This window comes from Apium graveolens, chromosome 6 (genome assembly GCF_009905375.1).
Source record: "Apium graveolens cultivar Ventura chromosome 6, ASM990537v1, whole genome shotgun sequence".
NCBI lineage: Eukaryota > Viridiplantae > Streptophyta > Magnoliopsida > Apiales > Apiaceae > Apium > Apium graveolens.
Window position 1 is genome coordinate 265,685,110 of NC_133652.1, and position 14,208 is coordinate 265,699,317.

Below are 14,208 nucleotides of genomic sequence, written 5' to 3' on the forward strand. Positions count from 1 at the left end.
ATTAGTAGAAAACTCTACAAAGACTTATCGATAAGTCATATTAAGCCTATCGAGAAGTCACTTGAGAAGTCAGTAAATTGACTTATCGAGGACTCACTCGAGAAGTCTTAAAATGACTTGTCGAGAAGTCAATTTGTCTTATCGAGAACTCAGTTATCTATATACTTTTGATAATTGCAATTCTGCCTTGTGTTAATTTTACATATTAAAGATGTAAATTAACAATTAAGCAGTTTACTTAGAACTTGAAAAATTCCAAGTTAATCTTTGAATTTTAAAAAATAAATATGCAGAGATTTCTGAAATATTTATAATTCATATTTCAGTTAATTTCCAATTAAATCAAATTAATTTTGATTTTATTGGAGATTAATATGCTGCAAAACATTAGTTGAGTTCTTGCCTTAGGATGAAGAATTAAGCATTCCAATTTCACTTACAAGTCTAGTGAAAGTTGTTTCATCCAAAGGTTTAGTAAAAATGTCAGCTAATTATTTTTCTGTTCGAACAAAAATGAGCTCAATGGTACCATTTGTAGCGTGTTCTCTAATAAAATAATACCTTACATCAATGTGTTTTGTCCTAGAATGATTAACTGGATTAGCTACTATAGATATAGCACTAGTATTGTCACACATAATAGGAATTTTGTGTAACACTAGGCCATAATCCATTAGCTGATTTCTAATGCAAAGCACTTGAGCACAACAACTTCCTACATCTATGTATTCAGTTTCAGCTGTAGAAGTTGATACAGATTTTTGTTTCTTGCTATACCAGAATACAAGTCTTTGTCCAAGAAATTGACAGCTTCCACTAGTACTCTTTCTGTCAACCCTGCATCCAGTAAAATCTGCATCTGTGTAACCAACAGCTTCAAAACCAGTTCCCTTAGAATACCATAATCCCAAGTTTGTAGTTCCCTTCAAATATCTGAAAATCCTCTTTACAGCCATCAAATGTGATTCTTTTGGATTGGCTTGAGATCTTGCACATAGACATGTAGCAAACATGATGTCTGGTCTATTTGATGTTAAGTAAAGCAATGATCCAATCATCCCTCTATAGTTTGAGATGTCTACACTTTTTCCCTTTTTATCTTCATCCAACTTTGTTGCAGTAGACATAGGTGTAGATGCAGGTGAACAATCAACCATACCAAACTTCTTCAATAGATCCTTGACATACTTAGTTTGGCTGATGAAGATACCATCACTTCTTTGACTGACTTGGAGTCCATGGAAGTAACTTAGTTCCCCCATCATACTCATTTCATATTCACTTTGCATAAGCTTGGAGAATCTTTGGAAAAGCTTTTCATTAGTAGAAACAAAGATGATATCATCCACATAAATCTGAACTAGGATCATATCTTTGCCATGTTTCTTGTAGAAGAGAGTCTTGTCTATGGTGCCTCTAGTAAAACCATGCTTCAGTAGAAAATCTGACAGTGTGTCATACCAAGCTCTAGGTGCCTGTTTTAGTCCATATAGAGCCTTGAGTAACTTGTACACAAAATTTGGAAATTCTGGATCTTCAAAGCCAGGTGGTTATTGCACATAAACTTCTTCTTCTAGCTCACCATTCAGAAAGGCACTTTTGACATCCATTTGATACACTTTGAAATTTGAATGTGCAGCAAATTCTAGAAAAATTCTTATTGCTTGAAGTCTTGCAACTGGAGCAAAAGTTTCATCATAATTAATTCCTTCTTCTTGTGAGTAGCCTTTTGCAACCAACCTTGCTTTGTTTCTGGTAACTAAACCATTTTCATCCATTTTATTCATGAACACCCATTTTGTTCCAATAATGCTTTTATTCTTTGGTGCAGGAACTAACTTCCAAACTTTACTTCTTTCAAACTGATTCAGCTTTTCCTGTATCGTAGATGTCCAATCAGGATCCATTAAAGCTTCATCAATTTTTTTTGGCTCTATTTGAGACAAGAAACATGCATGTAGGCACTCATTAGCAGCTGCACTTCTAGTCCTCACTCCAGCAGTAGGATCACCAATAATTGCTTCTCTAGTGTGACTTCTATCCCACTTCCTTGTATGAGTTTGTTGACTTGTGCCTTCATCATTTTCTTCATTGTTGGTATGACTGCTAGATTTTTCTTCTCTTTCTCCCCCTGAGTTTGTGCTATCAAATTCAGGTGTTTGAGATGAGCTTCCATTTTCATGATTTTCCTGTTGAGTAGTCTCTTCATTCATATTTTGTTGTGCATTAACTTCATCTTCCCTATCAGAATCACTATCAATGTTGAGGTTTTCAAATGCAAGGGCTTCAGCTTCATTATCATCAAGTCATTCCAAGCCTGGACACTTGTCATCATCAAAAGTCACATTTGTGCTCTCCATAATATTCTTTTGATCAATCACATAAACTTTGTAGGCTCTTCTCTCTAGTGAATATCCCAGAAAAATTACTTCAAAAACCTTTGAGTCAAATTTTCCCACATATTCGGAGTTGTCTTTTAAAATGTAACACTTGCTTCCAAACACATGAAGATGCTTTACAGTAGGCTTTATTTTAGACATGATTGAGTAAGGTGACTTGCCATGTGCCTTGTTAATGAGATATCTGTTTTGAGTGTAACATGCAGTGTTAACAGCCTCTTCCCAGAAACTTGTTAGCAACTTGGCATCTAGCAGCATTGTCCTGGCAGCTTCAACTAATGTTTTGTTCTTTCTCTCAACTACTCCATTTTGTTGAGGCGTTCTAGCAGCTGAGAATTCTTGAACAATGCCTTTTCCTTTGCAGAATTCACTCAATGTAACATTTCCGAATTTTGTTTCATTGTCTCTTCTCAATCTTTTCACAATATTGTAATCTTCAGCATGTTTTTCTATCTTCTTGATGTGCTCAATTATGATATGTGGAGTTTCATCTTTAGAATGCATAAACTCTACCCAAGTGTATATTGAGAAAGCATCCACCATCACAAGTGCATATTTGTTCCTTGAAATTGATAAGACATTTACTGGCCCAAACAAGTCCATATGAATTAGTTGCAAATGAGTACTTATAGAATTCACAGTTTTTGACTTGTGACTTGATCTCTTCATTTTTCCTTCCTGACAAGCTTCACAAACTTTAACTTGAGCAAACTCCAGTTTAGGCATGTCTCTTACCAACTCATTTTTGACTAAGGTGTTAATTGCCTTGTAATTCAAGTGAGACAGCTTTTTATACCAGAGCTTGCTTTGTTTTTCTGATGCCTTGGTGTAGAAGCAACAAACACCATCCTTATTTGTTGAGTCAAAATCTGCAACAAACAAGCTTCCTCCTTTCAGAGCAACTTCACCAGTTTTCTTGCTGATAAAAGTGCATTCTTTTTTGTTGAATAAAACTTCAAAGCCTTTGTCTGCAAATTGGCTAACACTGAGAAGATTCACTTTAAGACCAGCTACCAGTGCTACATCATCAATGACAACATTTTCAGAAACAATCTTGACATATCCCATTGTGAATCCTTTGCTGTTGTTTCCAAAGGTCACCAAAGGGCCAGCCTTCTCCTCAAATTATGATAGTAGGGCTCTATCACCAGTCATGTACCTGGAACATCCACTGTCTATGATTCAAATGACTTTCTTCACTTTGCCCTGTGATTTAGATGAGGATGATTCTCCTTGCTCCAAGGCCATGAGTGCATAATTTCCAAATTCTTCATCTTCATCATTCTTAGAGTCATCCCAACTTTTACCCTCTGTAATATAAGCTTTGTTTTGCTGTTTCTTCAGAAGAGCTTCATACTTTGCTTTAAGTTCAAGATAAGCTTTATCCTTCTTTGCTTTCTTGGGTTTCCTGTATTATGTAGCAAAATGACCCAACTCATCACAGTTGTAGCACCTTATCTTAGATCTGTCAATAGATCCAGTTTTCTAACCATTCTTGCTCTTAAAATTGTACTTCCCTTTTCCTTTCCAGCTGTTGTCCTTGTTGAAAGACTGTCCTTTGCCCTTGAAAATCTTGGCTTCTTTACTCTAATGTTAGAGAATTTTCTAGCCAAATAAGCCATTGACTGATCTAGCTCATCCAGTTCATCAAGAGTGTAGAACTCATCTTCTTCCAATTCCAGAATGACTTGTTCCTGTGAATCATTTATTCTTTGCTCACTTGTTGAGGTAACTGGAGTTTGAGATCTTGGTTCATCATTAGATGTTTGGCTTTCATTTACAATTAAAGCACTTGAGCCATCTACAACATGTCCTTGGCCAGATCTCAATGATTTTCTCTGAATCATTTCAAGTTCATATGTTTTAAGAATTCCATATAGAACTTCCAATGTTATCCTACTCAAGTCTATCCCTTCCCTGATTGCTGAGATTTTCTGTTCCAAATGATCAGGGAGAGTAAGCAAGAACTTCAGGTTCACTTCTTCAGCTTCATAGTATTTGTCATGGAGCTGCAAGTCATTTATCAACTTGTTGAATCTTTCAAACACTTCAGTAATACTTTTCTTTGGCTTAGCCATGAAACCCTCATACTGTGAAATCAGTATCCTTCTCTGATTTGACCTAACTTTTTCAGTTCCTTCACAAAGTATCTCAATCTTTTCCCATATTTGCTTGGCAGTGTCACAGTTGACAATGTTGTTGTACATCACATTGTCAAGTGACTCAATCAATATTAATTGTAGGCCACTATCCAGGGAAACTTTCTCCTTTTCAGGCTCTGTATACTCAGAAGGGTCTTTTGGAGCATAATGAGCTAGAATGACCATATCACTATCTGTTGATTCTTCAACTCTAACCATAGGAGTGAGGGCCCATTTTTGAGTATCTGAATATAGAGTGGATTGGCCATCCTGATAAACAATAACATTTTCTTTTTCCAAAGAGTGTAAATTGAATCTTATAATGAAATATGTTACTGCAGAAATTAAAACATGCAAGAATAAGGAACACAGATCTTTTCAAAACTCACTTAATTTTGTATTAAAATTAAGAATGTTTTGCTATAAAATTTCTAGGCTCTTTGGTGTTAAAGAGCTTAGCTTCTTTCTTGAGAGTGTTACAAGATACTATCTAAATTGTTGCTTCTGACTAAAGGACCAGTGTTAACTATATAACTTAGTTAACTACTGGTTTACACAGTGTACAATGAGACAAGCTATAAGCTTTTCTAAACTGTCACTAGTCATTTCTATTTATAGAAAAGTAGATCTTCCATTTCTGGCTTAGCATATCTTGGCACCCCGTGTTCACTTTGATCTTCCTTTGTCAGTTAATCTTTACCATTGATCTTGTATATTCTTCAAGCTACTTTTTGTAAACTTTTCAATCCAGCTGTTTTGATTGTTTGTTGATTGTTAATCTTGGATATTGAACTAATCTGCAACTTTGTACTTTGAGATTTTACCTCGAGATCTCCACTTTAGGTCTATTGAAAACTTGACATCTCGATAAGTATATTGGCTTATCGAGATCTCTAGTAGTCTATATTTAGTTTGGCTTGTAGAGGTCTTCAGTTCTCTATAAGAGAATTTAGGCTTATAGAGATCTCTAGTCTTCACATCTTCACTTTGACTTATCGATAACTCTTAGTTCTCTAGTGGCTTCTTAACTTGTCGATATCTCAGAGTTCTCTAGTCAAATTTAACTTGTCGATATCTCAGATTTCTCTAGTGAATTTTAATTTATCGATATCTCTGAGTTCTCTAGTGAATTTTGACTTATCGATATCTCGGAGTTCTCTAGTGGAACTTGATTTATCGATAACTCAGAGTTCTCTAATGAATGTTGACTTGTCGATAACTCTGAGTTCTCTAGTGAATAAATGACTTGTCGATATCTCTAATCTTCATGTCTTCAATTTGGCTTGTCGATATCTCTGAGTTCTCTATAAGCTTTCTGAGTTCTCTATAAGCCATTCTGGAGTTCTTGAAAGACTTCTCTATAACATTTAATCGGTGACTTGTAGAGATCTTGACTTAGAGTATTTTTCCTAAAACAGATTTATTCAACTTAAGCTTCTTCATAATTCTTCTGAGGCATGATCTTCTTGATCTTCTTCCAGATAGAATTCTTAGGCTTGACACTGTTTATAGAAAAAGGCTCCAGTCAGCTCCTTTGACATTTTTACAGACTTTAAGTGTTACATGTACAAAATACAAATTAAGATAACAATACAACTTACTTAGGGTTGACAAATTGTCTTAGTCTTGTTAAAGTACAAGCATGTCTTTTACAACAATCTCCCCCAATTTGTAAGAAGATTTGTAACACCCCCAAATCCGGGGTCGGGGATCCGGGTTGTCACGAGTTCCATTTCCCTTAATAATACTTAATCTTAATAATCAACCAACTACTGTGTACTGTGACCCCACAATATACACACACACCACAAGTTATAGTCTCAGAGATGAATATCCAAAAATAACACAAGTCATTTTATTCCACAATTATAATCCATTACACCTCAAAAGGGTTTCTGAATAAATTTACATATTCCTTGCCATTATTACAATTCATAAATATACATAAGTCTGGCACAACAAAAGTTGAAAGCCTAGCCTATTGGTAGTTCCTACCTCAGCTACAACGGCATCAACCCCTACAGGAAACTGCGGAATGTTTCCTAACCGCTCACGAATTGGGAGCTTAATCTTGTTCATCTTGTCTATGTGTTGTTGTGTGATGAAAGAAGAAAGCAAGGGTGAGCAACAAGCCCACCGAAATAATATATATAATAATTAACAATATATGAGCATTCTCATAGTACTCATGAAACTCTTGGTCAAGAAGAAATGAACCTAGTTTGATATCTTAATGCGACGAAGTCGCAAAATATTCAGTATATATATACATATATACTTCTCAAATCTTTGAAATCCTCTAACATGTATAATATACACAAAATTCCAGTTTATAACTGTATAAAATATCGTTGCAAGGTGATCTAAATCATGCATAATAAATACATGAACCTATGCTCGCATGACAAGTTCTAAATCTCTATATTCACTATCGCTTCAATCGAGAGTAACAAATTATCTTATATGTTCGCGACACACATAAGACGAATAAGCACAACTAATACTAAGATATCATACAATCACCACACACCTAGGTATCAAAACAATTAACTATAGAAATCCATAAGTAAATCCGTTAAAACCCCATGACAACGATTAGTTCCTAATCGAACTCATCATCACCATGGGTTCCATTGAAAGCATGGTAAATAACTAAGATAAAATAGGTCTGAAATAACTGAATAATAATAACAAAGTATGTTAACAAGAGTATTAGGTTCAAACAACAAAGAAAATAAGCATCCAAGATTACAACTTAAGCAAAGAATCACAAGTTAAAACAAGATCTTCTTCTCCTTCGTTGTATTGTGCTATTAGGTCTTCTTGCTGTTATCTCCTTGCTCTTCTATATGAAAAACGTCTTTTAAAAGTCTTTAAATACCAGTCCAACAGATCAGGAGTCCAGCAAATCAATCTTCCAATAGAATCAGGATTCTTGAATTCGACCTAGCGCGGCCGCCCTGAGTTTCTGTCAAATGGGCGCGGCCGCTCCCAAGACTAGCGCGGCCGCCCTGACCTTCTGGAAAAACTTAATTTTTCTGCTTTCTTGACCTTCTCGTGCTTATTTCTTGTGCGTAATCGACTGAGGTTCCATTCTAACACTCTTTTAAGCATAAAACATGCAATATCCGTTCTTTCTTCCAAATATACCCTGAAATGCCAAACACTACAAAAACACATCAAAAACATAAATAACTTGAGTACAAATCACCAATTCGAGCATTTACAAAGCATTTTAAGTGGATATAAATTCCATTTATCACTTCACAGCTTCTTTCACTAATAGTGCAAAATGGAGGAGTGAGTATATGGCCTTGGAGGCATTGATGAAGAAACTTGAGAGAAAGTTTCAGGATTGAGATTCTAGAGCTCTCTTAGCGTTTATCAACAGGCAGAAGACTTTTTCAAGATGATGGACATCCATGATGATGAGGTGCGCTCTGTTAGCATGTCCATTGGCTCTATTCATAGCTCTTAACCGAATGTTGTAAATTTGTGGGGTTTTCCTAGCCTTTGGGTTGTTTCTGAGATTGCCATTATTGGCCAATCATCTGATTTTGGACTATAGATTGTCCTTCAGTGTTTAGGCCTTGCATGGCTTTGTTTGCCGTGTGTGGCTTTTATTCAGTGGTTATTTTTTTGCGGTCCTTCATGGACTTGAACATCTTCGGTGTGTAACCTAATTGTTCATCATGACTTGATTAATGATTCTTCAGGATCTCTAGCATTTGTAGTTTGATTTCATATTCATCTTTTATTTTCGGTACTTTGGTCTTTCGGGACTTTCATTTATTAGATGCTCGTACACTGGTAGATCTTATTCCTCTATTTACTACTAAGTACTAGGAACATGTCTTTCATGTCCTAAACATAATAAACCTTCAGGTTCGAAACATGCCAGGTATGAGGCACTTTGTCACCTCTCAGGGTTTCCAACTTATAGGATCTGTGTCCTAATATTTTCCTGACCTTATACGGTCCTTCCCAGTTAGGGGTTAGCTTTTCTTTCCCTTCAACTCCTGATGCCTCAATATTTCTTAAGATCAAGTATCCTTGTAAAAGAACCTTTCTTTAACCCTTCTATTATAATAGAGGGAGGCTCTTCGTTGATGCTCTGCATTGCGGGCGTTGGCCTCATCCCTGACCTCGTCAATGAGATCGAGAGCGAGCCTCATGCCTTCTTCATTGGTTTCAGGTTCATAAGCTTCGATCCTATAGGACCCATGTTTGATTTCAAGAGGGAACACAGTCTCGGCTCCGTAAGCCAAAATAAATGGGGTAGCTTCAGTAGTCACTTTGCAGGTGGTACGATATGCCCATAGTATAGGCAACAACTCATCTGCACAAGTGTTCCTTGAGCGTTCAACCCTTTTCTTAATTCCATCAAGGATGATTCTGTTAGCAACTTCCACCTGCCCGTTTGCTTGTGGGTGAGCAACCGAGGTGAAGCGAAGCTCTATGTTGTTATCATCGCAGTACTCTCTGAACTCTGCATTATCAAATTTTCTCCCATTATCCGTGACAAGGATGTGTGGGATTCCAAATCGGCATATCACATTCTCCCAAAAGCATTGGGAAATTTGCTTGGTGGTTATCTTGGCTAGTGCTTTAGCCTCAATCCACTTTATAAAGTAGTTATGGCTACCACAATGAACTTCATCTGTCCTAATGCTACAGGAAATGGTCCAAGTATGTCCATTCCCCATATTGCAAAATGTATGGGCGTGTTGATAGATGTAAGCCTCTCTGGGGGTTATTGTGTTATTGGAGCATGCATCTGGCATCTGTCACATTTCTTCACATAAGCTTTTACATCGGCTAGCATAGTTGGCCAGTAAAATCCCAACCGAGTTATCTTGTGAGCGAGGGCCCTGCCCCCCAAGTGTTGTCCACAAATCCCTTCACGGGCTTCTTTAAGTGCCTCATCTGCTTTAAGAGGTCTCAAGCACTTCAGGTATGAAATTATCCTAGTGGATAATGAAGCACTTAGATAATTGGAAGTGATAACCAGAGGATCATACTGAGGAAATTTCAAACCTTCAAGGTCTGGGTCACCAAATTCAAGCGTCATCTCCGACTTAGAACGCTTAGATGTCTCTCCAACTATGCTCATTACTTCTCTCGCATAAGATTTTTGGGAGTTCTTTGTAGTACCAGATGTTGTAGGACCTCCTAAAATCATATTGATTACTGGCCCTCGGGGTTGTGGGTTGCGATCTCTGTCGTTACCCCTTCGGTCGTCATCTTTTCGATCATTGTCTCTTTTTTGGCCTCCATCCTCTTCACCCTTAGTGAAACGTCCGAATTTTCCCCTTCGGATCAAATACTCAATCTCATCCTTGAGTTGCCTACAATCCTCAGTGTCATGACCAACATCTTTGTGAAATCTATAGTATTGAGTCTTGTCTATTTTTCTTAGTGGCTTCGGCCATTTGAACTCTTTGTCCTTCTCAATTTCCATAAGGATTTGGCTCCTTGGAGCGTTCAACCTCGCATATTCAGTGAACCTTGGTTGCTGATTCTTCTTATAAGAGGCGGAGTCAGAATTTTTTCCAATTCGTGGATACTTGTCCTTGGCATAGTACTCCTGATTCATCTTCCACTTCTTGTTTCCAATAGGTTCATTATTCACAGTCATCTTCTTCATACTTTCCTCCACCTTGATATACTTTCTGACTCTATCCTGGAGCTGCAGCATGCTTTCGGGAGGGCGTTTAGCCAGGGACATCTTAAAGAACTCATCTCTAGTCCCTTGTTATAGGGCTATCATAGCTACCTTATCATCAAGATCTGGGACCTTCAAAGCCTCCTTCGTAAATCGATTCAGATACTCTCTCAGGGACTCCTTTACTCCTTGGACTATGCCCATGAGAAAGGTTGAACACTTCTCGTGTACTCTGCCACTTATGAACTACTTGATAAAAGCTTGGCTCAAGTTCTTAATGGATCCAATAGAGTTTGGGGGTAGACGGCTATACCACCTTTAAGCCATATCCGATAGGGTTTGAGGGAAGGCCCGACACTTAATAGCGTCGTTCACGGGCTGTAGCAATAGGGCATTAGAAAATGTCCTGGCATGATTAGTAGGGTCGCCAGTACCATCGTATGCTTTGATGGTAGGCATCTTGAACTTCCTTGAGATGTGGGCATTCATTATCTCGTCAGTGAATGGTGGGTTTGGATCATCAGTGAATGGGGTATGTTGAGATAGTACATATAAATACGAGTCGAGATTTGATATCGTATGGGTAGAATAGTTTTAGACGTTTAAGGTGAATGACGATTGACTATAAAGATACTAAAATAGTGTCCTCATGCATGTAGATTCGGAAAGTGAGAACTCTCGATTTAGGTAAGGAAAGGCCCCACTAGGTGACAACAAAGTAGGTTCTGTGGACAAGAAAGGAAACGAATAAGGCAAGTAACATTTCAACCCTTACCTCCTATATTGTGATTTTATGTTATGATTGAATACCTACTGTCACCCTTCAATTAGCCTTGTATATTGATGTTGCATGTTTCTTACCTTCCTTTTGAATATTATACCTTATTTTCATTGCAAATTTTTTTAAGTTGATAATACCTTTGATTCTATGAATGATGATTGATTTGGTATACCCTACCCTTGCAATATGATAAAGTTTATTGAATTGAAATTAAGAATGATTTCAGACTTGAAAGAGTCTCAATGATTTCAAAGGTATGGTAAAGATTTTAAAATGAAAAGCATTTTAAAAATGAAGGATTTATATCCATTTACTTTTTATGGATTTCCATTACTTGGAAGTGTAAGTGGCCGAGTGACGCTGGTCCATTATGAAGACCAGTGAGGGCATGCACATTATGAAGACCAGTGAGGGCTGGAATTTAAAAGGCTGAATATATAGTCTTATGGGTACCATATTCACGTCCAGAGGGGCTGTAAAGTCCAGTATGGGGATTGTACGTGGCTGATCACTCATACAGTCCAGAGCTCATACACTCCAATTGAGTAAAAATATTTTATGTAAAGAAATGTCTAGATGACTGGACTGTTTTCTTGAAAATGAGATGATTTCGTGAATGGAAGAAAAGTTTTGATGAAAGGAACTGTTTCAAAAAGAATTGTTTTGATAAAGGAAAGGTTTTATAAAAGTTTTGAGAAAGGAAATGTTTATATAAAGTAATGGTTGTAAAACGACTACCTTCGAATGAATTTGATCTTAAAACCTCTTTTAAGAACCTTGTAACCTTGGCCTTTATCTAATGCTATTAAGTAGTTAGCATTTTTGTTTAACTTAGTTACTTGCTGAGCTTTAGTAGCTCACTTTGTTATTTATCTAACCCTGACAGTTAAGCATGAGGAAGATGACCAGGCTTAGGCACGGCTGTTAAGAATATCTATAGTGGTCCTCTCCGTACTGTTAGAATCGTTATACCAGCTCAGGTAAGGGGTACGCATGAATAATAGTTGGGAGTAAGCTATGTTGAATTAGATCGTTATTATCAGTACCTTTGGGTTTGGTTTGTAATTCCTAGTCGGAGTTATAACTATGATATTCAGTAAGGGTTTGTAATAATTTTTATTGTTCATTAGTAGTTGTAACTTGTTTCATACCATAACCTGTTTAAGATCCTTGTGATGTAAAGGGGTTAAATAATTATATTGTGATAATGTTGTTAATTCTGAGAAGTTACTCCCCAATCTAGACCCCGGATTGGGAGGGCGTCACAGGTTGGTATCAGAGCTACAGGTCTTGGTCCCCGAAACAAGTTAGGATAAGATTATTTTAGGAAAACCCTTCTAAGTTAGTGCGCGTTTTTAACTCATATAGAGTTCAGTTTAGATTATCGGATATAGTCTTGACTAGGTAAGTTTACAAGTTTAGTATGGTGTGATTGGGTAACCTCGAAAATGTTTGGATGAGGATCCGTCGACTAGTTATGCGATGACCGAGACTTATAAAGTCTTTAAGCGGAAAAGATGAATGTCGATTGTATCGATAAAAAGTTTTGGACTGCTAGTGATCTAATGAAGTTTATACTGGGGCTAAAAAAGTTGGAGAAATTTGTGACATGTAGTTATTTTATCAAGATGGGAAATGCTTGGATGGATGCCAAGTCATCATGATGACCTTAGTTGTTTTAGATTTATTATAGTTATGGTAGTATTTGGTTTGCAGCTGGTGGCATTTAAGGGATATTTTCCCAAAATTCTTTCCTTTGTTTGATCATATGTAGCCATGTTATCATTTTTCTTTATCTGTCATTTCGATCATGGTTTTGAAACCTTGACCATCGTTTTATTCTTCTATGTATTTCTTTCTCATAACATTATTGCACCTTATTGTTCACTCCATACATATTTACATATCTTTTCGAATAATACCTATGCTTAATACCTATGTTTCACAATAATCCTCTAAACTTTTACCATACGATCCCAATGATATGACGAGCAACTTATGTAGCAATAGGGCTACATGTGCTAAACAATTTAAATATTGAATTCTAAAAATTAGAAAAAAGGAAGAAGTTATGCTTAACAATTACTAATGAGGAAAAAGAAATTCCATAAGATATTATTTATGATGTATTACCCTGCTAATAAGTTGCTTGTCTATTCATCAGAAAAAGATGTCAACTACACCAACCAACCCAGATGAGGGTAACCAGACTCAAGGTCAAGATCAAGATAATCCTGCCATGACTCAAATTCTCCACCTTCTTCAGTTGCAAACCGCTGCTTTACACCAGCAGCCCCAAGCTCCTCAAGTCGGAAGCTTTATAGGTTTCCAGTCGCTTCACTCACCGGAATTTACAAGAACAACAGATCCAATTAAAATGAAGTATTGGATGAAGGAGATAGAAAAAGCCTTTGCTTTGGCAGAGGTTGGTGAAAATAAGAAGACTGAATATGCAAGTTTCTATCTGAAAGATGAGGCAAATTTTTGGTGGGAATCCACCAAGACTTTAGAAGAAAATGGTGTAATCATATGGCAAAGGTTAATTGAACTATTTCTGGAAAAGTATCTACCTCAATATTTACAAGATCAGTTGAAAGTCACGTTCTTAGAATTGAAGCAAGAAGGTATGACTATAGCAAAGTACGAGGCAAAATTTTCAGAACTGGCAAGGTTTGTGCCAGAATATGTGGGTACGGAACATAAGAAGGCAGAACGGTTTCAACAAGGACTTAAAGCATAGATACGTAGGCAAGTGGCAATTTTCGAACTCCAGACATATGTTGCAGTGGTTCAGAAGGCTATGATTATAGAAGGTGAAAGTGAAATGTCAAAGAGAGAGAATGATAACAAGAAAAGAAAATTTCAGGGTTTCGAAGAAAATCAAGGGCAAGGAAGTGGAAAGTCAAAGGGAAAGTTCAAGAAAGATTTTGACAACCCGACAAATAAGGGATTCCAAGGGTTCAAACCCGGAAATGTTAGACAGAGTAACCATTTCTCCACACAGAATCAGCAACAGAAAGGCAATAGACTCCCAGCCCCAGAATGTAAGACGTGTGGAAAGAAGCATTCTAGAATCTGTAACAAGCCTAACATCAAATGCTTCAAGTGTAACAAGAAGGGCCATTATTCTTCAGAATGCACTAGTTTTTCGGACAAGAAAGGTGTGACATGTTTTAAGTGTGGCAAGTTGGGACATATGGCTAGAGATTGCAAGGAACCTGG

General features: G+C 37.0%; 1 protein-coding gene across 1 annotated transcript; it reads left to right on the plus strand.

Annotated features, from left to right (window-relative positions):
* Window positions 1-13,156: 13,156 nt before the first annotated feature.
* Window positions 13,157-13,726, plus strand: LOC141665998 (uncharacterized). Its single transcript, XM_074471983.1, has one exon. The coding sequence runs from the start codon at window positions 13,157-13,159 to the stop codon at window positions 13,724-13,726; it is 570 nt and encodes a 189-aa protein (XP_074328084.1).
* Window positions 13,727-14,208: the final 482 nt, after the last annotated feature.